This window comes from Aquarana catesbeiana, linkage group LG13 (genome assembly GCF_042186555.1).
Source record: "Aquarana catesbeiana isolate 2022-GZ linkage group LG13, ASM4218655v1, whole genome shotgun sequence".
NCBI lineage: Eukaryota > Metazoa > Chordata > Amphibia > Anura > Ranidae > Aquarana > Aquarana catesbeiana.
Genome location: NC_133336.1, coordinates 152,533,728 through 152,547,046, shown reverse-complemented (window position 1 = coordinate 152,547,046; position 13,319 = coordinate 152,533,728). Strand labels below are relative to the sequence as shown.

General features: G+C 43.6%; 1 protein-coding gene across 1 annotated transcript in view; it reads right to left on the bottom strand.

Annotated features, from left to right (window-relative positions):
* Nucleotides 1–2,166: 2,166 nt before the first annotated feature.
* The window catches only part of VTI1B (vesicle transport through interaction with t-SNAREs 1B), a 452,048-nt gene continuing 440,895 nt past the window's right edge, over nucleotides 2,167–13,319 (bottom strand). The window contains exon 6 of the mRNA XM_073609937.1: nucleotides 2,167–2,346. Coding sequence (XP_073466038.1) covers nucleotides 2,316–2,346 — 31 coding nt within the window. The 3' untranslated portion in view covers nucleotides 2,167–2,315. The remainder of the gene's footprint in view (nucleotides 2,347–13,319) is intronic.

Here is a 13,319-nt window from a genome sequence, read left to right as displayed (position 1 = left end):
GTGCACCCATAGTGCAGTTGCTCATACTTTTCTGATGATCAATACAGTACACCCATAGTTGTTATTAAACTTCTGTTTATGTACACAGTACCGTGCACCCCTAGTGCAGTTGCTACTACTTTCCTTGTGGTGTACACAATACATACAGTGCACTCATACAGTAATTGTTATTAAACTTCTGTTGGTGTACACAGTACCGTGCACCCCTAGTGCAATTGCTACTACTTTCCTGGTGGTGTACACAATACATACAGTGCACCCATAGTTGTTATTAACCATCTCAATACAGTGCACTTTCACCCCTTTCCTGCCCAGGCCATTTTTCAGCTTTCAGCACTTTTTTGCAACACTGTACCCAAGTGAAATTTTTATTATTTTTTCCCCACAAATAGAGCTTTCTTTTAGTGGTATTTGATCACCTCTGCGTTTTTTTATTTTTTTGCGCTATAAACAAAAGAAGAGCGCCAATTTTGAAAAAAACACAATATTTTTTACTTTTTGCTGTAATAAATATCCATTTAAAAAAAAAAAAACTATTTTTTTCCTCAGTTTAGGTTGATATTTATTCTTCTACATATTTTTGGTAAAAAAAAATCACAATAAGCGTATATTGATTGGTTTGCGCAAAAGTTATAGCGTCTACAAAATAGGGGATAGATTTATAGCATTTCTATTATTTTATTTTTTTACTAGTAATGGCGGCGATCTGCGATTTTTATTGTGACTATGATATTGAGGCAGACATATCGGACACTTTTGACACATTTTTGGGACCATTCACATTTATACAGCGATCTGTGCTATATAAATGCACTGATTACTGTATAAATGTGACTGGCAGGGAAGGGGTTAACACTAGGGGGTGATTGAGGGGTTAATCATGTTGCTAGGGAGTGTTTCTAACTGAAGGGGGAGGGGACTCACAAGGGGAGGAGACCGATCGATGTTGCTCTATACTGAGAACACACATCGGTCTCCTCTCTGTCAGGACGTGGATATGTGTGTTTACATACACAGATCCACGGTCCTGCCGTGTTACCGGGCAATCGCGGGTGCCCGGCGGACATCGCGGCCATCGGGCACGTGCATCGGGTGCCAAGTGACATGGCGGGCGTGCGCAATTGCCGGTGGCGGCATGTGCACACCCCCTGGTGGGCAGGGAAGGCGAGGGTGTCATATGACGCCCTCCCAGAACGAGAGCCGCGCCGCCTGGCCGTCATATGACAGTCGGCGGAGGGCAAGCAGTTAAACTCCTGTTGGTGTACACAGTACCATGCACCCCTAGTGCAATTGCTACTACTTTCCTGGTGGTGTACACAATACATACGGTGCACCCATAGTTGTTATTACACTTCTGTTGGTGTACACAGCACCGTGCACCCCTAGTGCAGTTGCTACTACTTTCCTGGTGGTGTACACATTACATACAGTGCACTCATAGTTGTTATTACACTTCTGTTGGTGTACACAGTACCGTCCACCCCTAGTGCAGTTGCTACTACTTTTCTGGTGGTGTACACAATACATACAGTGCACCCATAGTTGTTATTAAACTTCTGTTGGTGTACACAGTACCGTGCACCCCTAGTGCAGTTGCTACTACTTTCCTGTTGGTGTACACAATACATACAGTGCACCCATAGTTTTTATTAAACTTCTGTTGGTGTACACAGTACCGTGCACCCATAGTGTAGTTGCTACTACTTTCCTGGTGGTGTACACAATACATACAGTGCACCCATAGTTTTTATTAAACTTCTGTTGGTGTACACAGTACCGTGCACCCATAGTGCAGTTGCTACTACTTTCCTGGTGGTGTACACAATACATACAGTGCACCCATAGTTTTTATTAAACTTCTGTTGGTGTAAACAGTACCGTGCACCCCTAGTGCAGTTGCTACTATTTTCCTGGTGGTGTACACAGTACACAATTCAGTGTAGAGTTTTTTTGCTAAACAAAATTTACAGCATGTCCGGAAGGCCACCAAGGAGAGTCAGACGCTCACAGGCCACTAAAAGAGTGATAAAGGACAAGATGGAGAAATCAAACAGATAAACACCACATCCCAAATAAAGAAAATTTCAAAAAAGAAAAATAGGGCAAAGAGGTAACAAACCTCAGGGACTTTAACGGTGTTAAGTGTAGAGATCAGAACTCATTAGGTAGCATTAAAATTGGAAGTATTTTATTTAATAAAGAAATAAAAACATGAGAAGGAAATATACATCCATATAACAAGGTACATTGAATTAATGAAGCATATACAAACAAAGCACAACCACTCTCGACGTGTTTCACTCGATAGAGTTTCTTCAGGAGATTGATGGTGTGACTCTTTTTATACTAAAAATGAAAAAACAGTTTCAATATATCTCATGAGCGTATTGAAAAACAATACATAAACATGATTAAACATGCAAATTGCCATAGAATAGAAAACTATGCATAAATTGTTTATAGGGAAAACCAAAATATCAAAACAAAAAGGGGCATAGAAACATATGGACACAGAAAGGAGGCAAACCTTACTAAAACGGCTTCAATCTCAAAGAGATGTCAATGAGGCAAAAATATAGCAATAAAATCAGTTTATACATGTTTTATCCCAATCATCCAGGCTTGGACACCATGGCTGCTTGCAGAGAAGAGCTAAAGAGGTAATATTTCAAAAAGAAATACAATGAATAAAATGGGCTGTATATAGCACAGATAGGGCAAAAAGAACCTACAAACAATGCTGAAAAATATAATTCTAATGCAGTCTGGAGCAATGCCAGAGCGAATAAGCAATTTAATCTGTAGAGAAAGAGGGAGAAAAGACATCTTACCGAATGATTTCAACAGATCACAGAGATCCAAGGGAGATAAGGACTCATCCCTATACAGGTATCTCAGGCAGACTGTGATGGCTTGTAACCGCCATTTAAATAGCCCCTCTCCGACTCGGCGGCATCTGACGTCACCGCCGGCGTGATGAACGGCACAAGCGCCACAGACGCCAAGCGTCAATGGTGCGAGGCCGCCATCTTGTAAAGTTCCATGCCCTCACCAGATGGAGGAGGAGAAGAGGACAAAGAAAGTGCGTCATGGGTGGGCGGCTCATTACGAATGGCCAACCCCATTAGCACAGGAAAGGACTCACCAAAACCAGGCTATACCAAACGGCAAAAACAAAAGAAGGGCAATACACTGGCCGAATGATTGATTAACATAACAATCAGTGAATGCCCCGGGCGCCCATACAAGCAGCATATGTGGTGACTAGCTGGAGAGGGAAAAACATGGAATGTGCAAAAAATACATATTAAATACTTCGCCAAATGACAGATAAAAAATGATTAACCACTTCCCGACCGCCGCACGACTATGTACGTCCTAATTTTGAACGGGGATATCGTTGTTATCGCAGCAGCTAGCTGCCATAACCCTGGTATCCTCGTTTTCGTGCGGCGGCCGGCTTTCAGATAAAAGTGGTCCCTGCGGCGGATTCGCCGCGAGATCACTTTTATCGGTGGCGGGAGAGGGGCCCCCCCCTCCCGCCGCGATCCGGTGCCCTCCGCCGCTTACCGGAGCCGTTGGTAGCGGCGGAGGCGATCGCGTCCTGTTCTCTGGTGTGTCTGGAGATGAGTGAGGCCAAGATGGCGCTCACTCGTCTCCATGACACTGCTGGGCGGAAGCGACGTCAAAACGTCACTTCCGTCCACGCCTCTTAAAGGCATATTTTTTCAAATGTCATTTTTCTAAATGACTTTTTTCTTTTTTTTTTTTATTGCATTTTAATGTAAATATGAGATCTGAGGTCTTTTTGACCCCAGATCTCATATTTAAGAGGTCCTGCCATGCTTTTTTCTATTACAAGGGATGTTTACATTCCTTGTAATAGGAATAAAAGTGACACAATTTTTTTTTTTTTTAAACAGTGTAAAAATTAATAAAATATTGTAAAATAAATAATAAAAATTTAAAAAAAAATTTTTAAAACCCCCCCTGTCCCGACGAGCTCGCGCGCAGAAGCGAACGCATACGCGAGTAGCGCCCGCATATGAAAACGGTGGTCAAACCACACATGTGAGGTATCACAGCGACCGGTAGAGCGAGAGCAATAATTCTAGCCCTAGACCTCCTCTGTAGCGCAAAATATGCAACCTGTAGAATTTTTTAAACGTCGCCTATGGAGATTTTTGAGGGTAAAAGTTTGACGCCATTCCACGAGCGGGCGCAATTTTCAAGCATGACATGTTGTGCATTTTAGCGTAATCAAAGTTATGATATAAGCCCATATAACGGCTTATGGGCGTCTCCATTTTCTTCCTACTCACCTGGGAAACATGGTCCCTGATGCGGTGAAAGAAAGGGCATTTTGTTTTGCCGATGTAAAACGCATCACAGTCACAAACCATAAGATAAACTACTCATCACAGTTGCAAACCATAAGATAAACGGACTGACAGGTGGCCAAGAAATTGGGCCTGTACATGCGACCATTGGGCAACATTATGTGCTTGGACACATACAAATGATAGCAAAAGTTGCGTTTGTGGCAGGGCTTCGTGCCCCGGGATTTGGTCTTAACAGATGGCATAGGAGCGTAATGACTACGCACCAGCATGTCTCTCAATGACCTGGATCTCCTAAACGTTATTTCTGGGAACTCTTTGAGATGTTTAGATACCTTTGCGTCTCCTGTGAGAATGCACCAATATTTTTTGAGAATATCTTATCTTGTACTTGTTGATGTTGGCCTGAAAAACGTGTAATTAGTCTAACCCCTGGATTGGATGTAGGGTTTTTTTTGCCATGGATGAGGGCAGACCTGTCCCTACTTTTAGCCTTAAGGTATGCCGTTTTAAGGCATCTGTTACTGTAGTCATGCAGTCGCAAACACAACTGAAGTGTTTTCACTTCGGACTCAAATAGGGTATCTTCGCTACAATTTCTCTTGAGTCTAAGATATTGTCCAAATGGTATGCTAGCTATCTGTCAGGGAAGAAACCAGAATCAATCCTGTCAGCTTCGCCGTTTCCCTGCGCGCATGCGCGGCAGAACGGCGCACGCACGTTTGCGGTTCAGCTGAACGGCGCATGCGCACAATCGCACGCATAACTTGAATCCTCTGCCAGCCTATAAAAGCTGCCTGGCTGTTCAGCAAATTGCTGGTTTGTCTCTCAGCTTCCCTGTGATCTTGTTCCTGTTTCCTGCTGATCGTTTACCTGTTGTGACCCGGATTGCCTTGACCTACTCTGATTCTCTCCTGGACCTGACCCCTGGCTTGTTTAACGGACTCTGTTTACCTCTGGTGTTTGACCCTCAACCTGTACCCGGGTTTGCCTTCTGTCTCCTGTGCCTTGACCCTCAGGCTGTGACCCGGATTTGTCTTCAGTCTCCAGTGCCTTGACCTTCTGCCTGCTTCTGGATTATTCTGTCGTCTCCCGTGTTTGACCCTCAGCCTACTCTTGGATTCTCTCCGCCTTGTACCCAGGCTTCCAGCCTGTCCTGAACTTTGTTCTCCTACTGACCCGCTGGGTCCAACACCTGCACAGCTATCCAGCTCCTCGCTGACCTTCACGCAGGACCTGCCCATCCTGCTGGTAGCTTGTGCCTCTTTGTGCAATTTACCCTCTGTACCATCTCCAGGGGGTGGAGTGCGCTTAGTCACAAGAGTGAACCGCTCTCTGCATCTTGGCCTCGGTGAGTACCCTAATCTGACAGTACAAACCAGCCATGTCAGAGGCCAACAGAGCGTGTTCTCCTCTTGAAGTACTGTGCCAGCAGGTCACAGCCCTCACGGAAGCAGTCCAGAAGTTACAAGAAGGCTACGTCCAAATCGACGGTCGCCTTCAGCAACTTGCCAGGACACCTGCACCAACGTCTGCAGCACCTGCTCCTTCCAGTGGGGCTTCCTCTTCTCAGGTCCAGTCTAGCCCTGCTATAATGACGGCTGTTCCCGAACCTAGGGTTCCCACACCGGAGCGCTTTTCGGGTGACCGAAAGAAATTCAGAGCATTCAAGAACGCCTGCTCCTTTTACCTAGCTCTTCAACCCAGGACTTTTTCTTCTGAAATCGTGAAGGTTGGTTTCATAATTTCCCTACTGTCTGAAGAGCCGCAGGCCTGGGCTCACAGCCTCATGGAACAGAGAGGTCCTCTATTAAATTCCATGGATACCTTTTTTGAGTCTATGAGCCAACTATATGATGACCCACAACGCACCGCCACAGCCGAAGCCACCTTACACACTGTTTCTTTTTTTTTATAATCAAAAGTTTTTTATTTCCAATTTATAAATACAACAATCTATACATCGTTTCTTAACCCTACATTCACCCAAGCCGCGTCCCCAAACTACACAGTTACATTACATCCTTACACAATTACACCACCTATCCCCCCAGCAGAAGAGAGAAAAAAAAAAAAACCCAAACAAGCAACCCCATCTCCCCATCTCCTTCCCCCGGTTCCTCTTAACCCCCTCCCCCCTCTAATTCATTACCATTCTATGGTCTATCCGTTGCCTCTTCACCAAAAAAAAAAAACATTCCTGTTCCTGTTGGAGCATAGTGTTTGTGTACTTATCTGTTGATTATTAAATGGTGCAAAAAACCTTATCGTCCAAATCTATCCAAAAAAAAAGTGTAGTTATCACGTAACACTCGTGTAATATGTAAAACTTATCATGGCCTAGTTGGCCCAACTTACGACCCTGTGAGAAAAAAAACAAAAAGGGAGGGGGGGGGGGGAATATTCCCCTTCCCCTTCTTGAGTTTTTAGTGTTAGTGTATTTGTAAATTAATTATTTAATTCTTAAATTGTGCAAGAGGCCTTATTGGCCAAACTATTCAAAAAGTGTATTTATCTCTAAACACACGTGCACTGTATGAGGCTTTGAATGTCTAACTTACCCCTACTTAAACCTCTGTAAAGGAAGTGGAGAAAAAAAAAACCCATGGAAACCTCCCTAACCCTACTCACCAAAGACCCGCCCTTATAAAGGATCAACATATAGAGTTCAATATTTCATTTTCAGAGACAATCCCTATTGTGCTTGTTCCTAATGGCTGTACCATATCCTCTCTCTACTATACCACAGTGTTCCTCTCTATTTCCATCTCCATAGCACATTTACCCCATCCTGCCCATGTCTTTTCACTTTTTTTTGTTGGTCCTTCACCACATGAACCCATCTCTCTGCTTCCATTATTAAATTGACTTAGTTTCTCCACTCGGTTATTGTGGGGCCTTGGGCTTGTTTCCAATACTTCGGTATAATTTTTTCGCTGCATTTAATAAGTGCGGCGTTATACTTTTCCGATAAGTTTTAATAGACCCGGGCATCCCATGAAATAAATACTGTAGTGGCTTGAACTCCAAGGGGCCCTCGGACAGTTTCTCGATCCATGGGGCCACTGACTCCCAAAATGATTTAATTGCCGGGCATTTCCACCACAAGTGGAGAAATGTACCCCTCTGTCCACAACCCCTCCAGCATCTATCGCTCATTGTCGGAAACATTTGTTTTAATTTGACTGGAGCCCTATACCATCTTGACAGAAACTTATATGCCATTTCTTGCACCTTTGAACTTATGGATGTGGAGAACGTTGACAAAATCATCTTTTTAATTTGTGAGTTTGTCAACACCTGATCCAGTTCCCTCTCCCATTCCCTTACAAAATATGGGATTGTCCCTTCCTGCCCACTAAGAGTCACTCTATACATTTGTGATAGCATGTGTTTAGATTCCGACATTTGTACACATTGCCTTTCAAATGCAGTGAGTGAGTTCATTGTTCTTATTAAGGGTTTTATTATATTGAAAAAACTCTTCATGTGCTGATATTTCCACTCCATCATATGTATTGTCCCTAGTCTTGACACCAATTCTGTCAAAGGTAATAGGACTCCATTCGGGGCAAACTTGCCACAGGTGGTGTCCCCATCCCGACCCCATGCCCCCAGATATCCCATCTCCTCCCCCGGGTGGAACCAAGGGAATCCCTCCAGAGGGGACAGAGGGGATATCCGAGGGGCATATTTACCTTCTCCATTCAACCTATCCCACACTTCCAGCGAGTTCCGTGTTAACGGTGACGTCCACTGGGAAAGCCCTCTTAATGAGCTTTGGATCTTTGCTCCTGCCAGATTTCTCCCTGCCATTGACATTTCTACTTGGACCCATAATTTTTTTCATGTGTCATGGCACCAGTTCAGGATCCGAACTAAGGTCATGGCCTTATAGTATGATGCTATGTCTGGTAGTCCCAGGCCCCCCTCCGCCTTACTCCTTCGCATAATATCATAGGCCAGTCTGGGTCTCTTGTTGTTCCATACAAAGGCCACAATCAGCCTACGCATCTGTCTGAAGAGGGTCTCCGGTATCTTAATTGGCACTGTGTGTAATAAATAGATTACTCTAGGTAGTATGCTCATTTTTATGGCACTGATTCTTCCGAACCAAGTTAAGTATTGGCCCTTCCATTTTTTTAGATCTTCTGTTATCTCTTTCAATAATGAGCCATAATTCAGTTCATATAATAGGTTCTGATCTGCACTAATGTGTACCCCCAAGTATACCAAAGACTCTCTATTCCAAACAAATGGGTATGTATATCTCAATGTTCTTTCCATTGCTGCCGGAACATGACTAGGGAGGATGATTGACTTCTCAAAATTCATTTTAAAATTAGATAGGGTATCAAATTTGTCTACTTCCACCATAAGTGCAGCTATAGATGTCTGAGGAGTGGAAAGAAAAAAAAGGAGATTGTCCGCATACGCTGCTACCTTATGCTCCACAGAGCCAATACACATCCCAGTTATCTCCCTATTATTCCTAATTTTACGTAAAAATGGCTCCAATGTTATTGCGAATATTAAGGAGGATAACGGGCATCCTTGCCTCGTGCCTATTCGTATATTGAAGCAGTCCGACAGTGTGCCATTTACCGTGATCCTTGCTCTTGGTTCTGCATACAGAGACATTATCCATCCCATCATTCGTTCCCCCAGGCCTACCCAGCTTAGTACTTCTCTCATAAAGCCCCAATTCACCCTGTCAAACGCCTTTTCGGCATCCATTGACAGCATGATCCTTGGGGCCCTATCTGGGCCAGACCGCATCCAATGGAGAACGTGAAGCGCACAAATAGTATTTGTGACAGACCTAGCCGGGACAGAGGCTGTTGGAGAGGACTGAATGCAAGCCTCTTGCCTTTTGATTATGGGCCCTGGATTTTCAAGGGAACAATACTCTTTGTGAGGTGAATTAGAAATCCAGTCTGAACTGTACTAATCGGACTCAGTCGTGTATATATTGTATGTTGTTTGATTCTGTTGGGGACTCTTTGCTGTGGTCATTTGGGATGTGTGTCCCTGTAGAGGGAGGGGGGATTCCTCCAGCAGCCCCCTGCTGATAAGACTGATTCATACTGTTGGGACACATACTGTGAGGAGATGCTGGTGTCATCAACTCCAACTACCTGTCTTGTTCTCTGCTATAATGTGTTTAATGTAAATGAGTTTAGTCTGGCTTACCACAGGTTCTAAGGGTATTCCACACATTGTTGTTTGTTCTAATTAAGCCTGTGTTAATGTTTATGGTAATGAGCTAGGAGACGTAGTCACCTAGTCTGGGTAAATGATTTAGTAAACTAGCTCATGTTAATTATGTTAACAGTTGTATTGTTAGAGGAGGTTCCAACGGCATATAAAGTCTTGCAATTTTGATTCTAAATAAAACAGTCCATGTTAGCATCTAAGCAAGTCTCGCCTTGTTTTATGCTTGAGAGCGGTTGGAATATCTGATATCTGTATCCAGACTACAAGGAAGTGGTATACTGACGGAATCACTCAAGCGGAGTGTGGGACGTTCCGTGACAGTATTGTCCCTTGCCTCACGTCCCCTCATAAACCCCACCTGGTCCAAATGAACCAAGTCCCCAATATACTCCTGAAGCCTCAATGCCAGGATCTTTGCTAACAGTTTGGTGTCCGAGTTGAGCAAAGAGATAGGCCTGTAGTTAGCACAAATCTGGGGATCTTTCCCTCCTTTTGGCAATACCGTTATATACGCCAAAAGATCTTCTGGCGATAGTGGGTTAGAAGCGTTAATTGAGTTGAAATAGTTACAAAGTGGTGTTACTAATACTGGGAGAAATGTTTTATAATATAAGTTCCTCAGCCCATCCGGTCCTGGGCTCTTCCCTAGAGGCAAGGTTGTTATCACTCTGCTCAACTCCTCCACTGTAATTGGGCGCTCAATTTCATCTATCACTGTTTGGGGTAATGTGGGCATTGATTTTTTTTAATATAATCCCATATCTCTTTCTTACCGTTCCTCTCTCTGTCCCCTCCTACCGGAGTATCTGTCCTGGGGATATTATATAACACCTCATAAAATTTACCAAATTCCGCCGCTATAGCTTTCGTTTCAATCACTTTCTTACCCTGAACCGTTAGGCTATGAACATGTCTGGAATCTTGTTGTCTTTTAAGTTGTTTGGCCAGTAGCCGTCCACACTTATTTCCTTGTTCATAAGCCCTATTCGCAAAAAACCTAGTTCTGTTTTTTACTCTTCGCTCTAAGCACTGTGACAGCTCTTCAAGCGCTTGTTGTCTACAGGGGTCGAGATTTTTTTTGTTTCACCTCCAAAACATTAATTTTCTCTAATAGTTCCTTTATCTCTCTTTTACCCTCTTTCTTTATATATGATCCGTAAGCTATCAGGTCCCCTCTAATAACTGTTTTATAGGCCTCCCACACCACTTGGTCTGACACTTCCTCGGTCCTATTTATTTCAAAATATTATTTTATTTTAATATCTAGCTTCTCCACTATATCCTCCTTGTCCAGTAATGACTCATTCAGGCGCCACGTTTGCTCTAAATGACCCATTTTATTATTGGGGCATGGTCTGACATAGTTATGGATTCAATTGTGCTCGCGAGGACATTCTCCAGATAAAATTGGTCCACCAAGAAAAGGTCCAACCGCGAGTACATATCATGTGTTTTCGAGTAGTAGCTAAAATCCTTAATTCTCGTGTGCAAAACGCGCCAGCTGTCTACAAGATGTTGGGAGCGTAGAAGTTGCTTAACCTTCTTTATAGCTCTAAAGGACAGGGCAGTTCTACCCGTTGATGTATCCATATTTGGATCCAGCACCAGATTGAAGTCCCCTCCCACCAGTAAACATCCTTCTCTAAATTCTTATAATCTTCTCAGTGTTCTAACCAGGAAATTAACAGACCCTTCATTTGGTGCATATATTGATGCGAACGTGTATCATACGCCATGCAGTGTACCCTTCACAAATAGAAAACGTCCCTCTGGATCACTTTGTGTGGTCTCCGTTTTCCATGGGAAGGATTTATTAAACGCAATTGTGACCCCTCTTGCCCTTGCAATTGGTGACACTGCATGGTACCATTGATTCATTATGTTATGGGGTAAAGTGGGAATCGAGCTACTCCTAAAATGTGTCTCTTGTAAGAAAACTACATCTACTCCATGATGTTGCAATTCCACCCAGAGGTGCCCTCTCTCTTCTAGTGAGCGCAACCCCCTTACATTATATGATATAATTTTCAATAAGGCTGCCATTTTTAAATTATCCTTAAGAACTCCTTGTACCATTCCTCTAGTATTGTCCCTTTAACCCTGCTTTCTCTGGCTTCTCTACCGCTGATCCTCCCTTCCCAGTAACCACTAAAACACCCAACATTAAACACATAACAGAAAAAAAAAAAAAACCTCTTCATGTATACCAAAAAAAAAAAACCTTACATATTCCTCTTCCGCACCAAAAAACTCCCCCCTGGAGAATATCTACTAATCGGAGAGGAGGCCTGTGCAAATAAACACCCCTTGTGCACCGGTCACCTCCCTTTTAGCAGGTTAACTAGTCCCTTCAATTGGGACTTGCCTATTGACCAAAAAATTATCCCCATTTCCCACCATACACCCTCAATCCCCCTCCTGCCAGGTACTTGCTTACAGATCCCTTCCTTGGTGGAAAAGGAAAAAAAAAAAAGGGGGAAAGAAAAAAAAGGGGGGAAAAAACCATTGTGCTTCATTTCTCTTAAGTCCATATGGCTCCCCTCCTCTACTTAAACCTTTTATCAAATCAACTATCTGGGTCCTCTTTGGGTCATGTCCGTATTGGCCCTGCCTTTCCTTCTCGCCACTTCTTGCCATCGCTCAGACCGCTGTATGGGGGGACCTAAAAAATTTGTTCTCCAATCTGTAAAGTCCACCATAGGGAGATCCAATTTCCCCACAAAAGATTCTAGATCATCTTTAGTTTTTAGTGTTGCTGTTCTCCCGTTCCTAGAGGCTGTCAAACTAAAAGGGTACCCCCACCGGTATTTAACCTCCGCTGTGCGCAGGGCCTCTAACAAAGGTCGAACTGATCGTCGCTGGTACAGAGTCCGAAGTGATATATCTGGGTACAATGCTATGTTTAAACCCTCATACAGTATCGCTGGCTTACTATGGGCCATCCTCATTATGTTCTTTTTCACTGCATATTTATGCACTCAAACAAACATACAAACAACATCTCTTGATATCTCAGCCTTTGTATTGTGTGATGGGACCCGATGTACCCTGTATATTTCTATGGTTTCCGGTGCTTGGTCCCCCATAATCTGTCCAAAAATTTTTTGTGTTGTTGGAACTAATTCTAACGTTGGAATTGATTCAGGTAGTCCTCTTATACGGATGTTCTGTCTTCTATCCCTGTTTTCGTAATCGTCCAGCTAGTCTCTATACGAATTAAGTGCCTCTTCATACTTTTTAATTGTGTCTTGAACATCCACCATTGCATCTACTATGGCCTCTTGTTCGTTTTCAACTTTCTCTACCCTATGTCCCAGATCCCACACATCCTCCTTTAAACTTTCCACCGCTTGCAAGCATGACTGCTCCACCACTCTAATTATCTGTTGAATGTCACTCTTGGTAGGGAGGGCCCTCAAAAGCTCCCAGATGTCCCTCTGAGTCCTCCTTCTGTTCATTCTCTCCATTCAGTCCCTGGGGCCTCCTATCCCCATTTTTTGGGCTCAACTGATTACACATTAAAGCCTGATTGGATTCAGACAGGGGCTGGCTGGACTCTGCTTCTGCTGTTATTTGTGTGCTCTGTTTTGTCATTTGATCTATAATATGGGCTGAGGCTTCCCCTCCTATCGCCAGTTCAGTCTCTGTGTATTGTAAGGCCTCTAATGCCCCCCCATTAGCCTCCATACACTCCAAAACCACTTGATCTTGTGTTTGTGGGACCTGCTTGTCAATGTCCGCTAATGCTAATGGGGTTCCTAC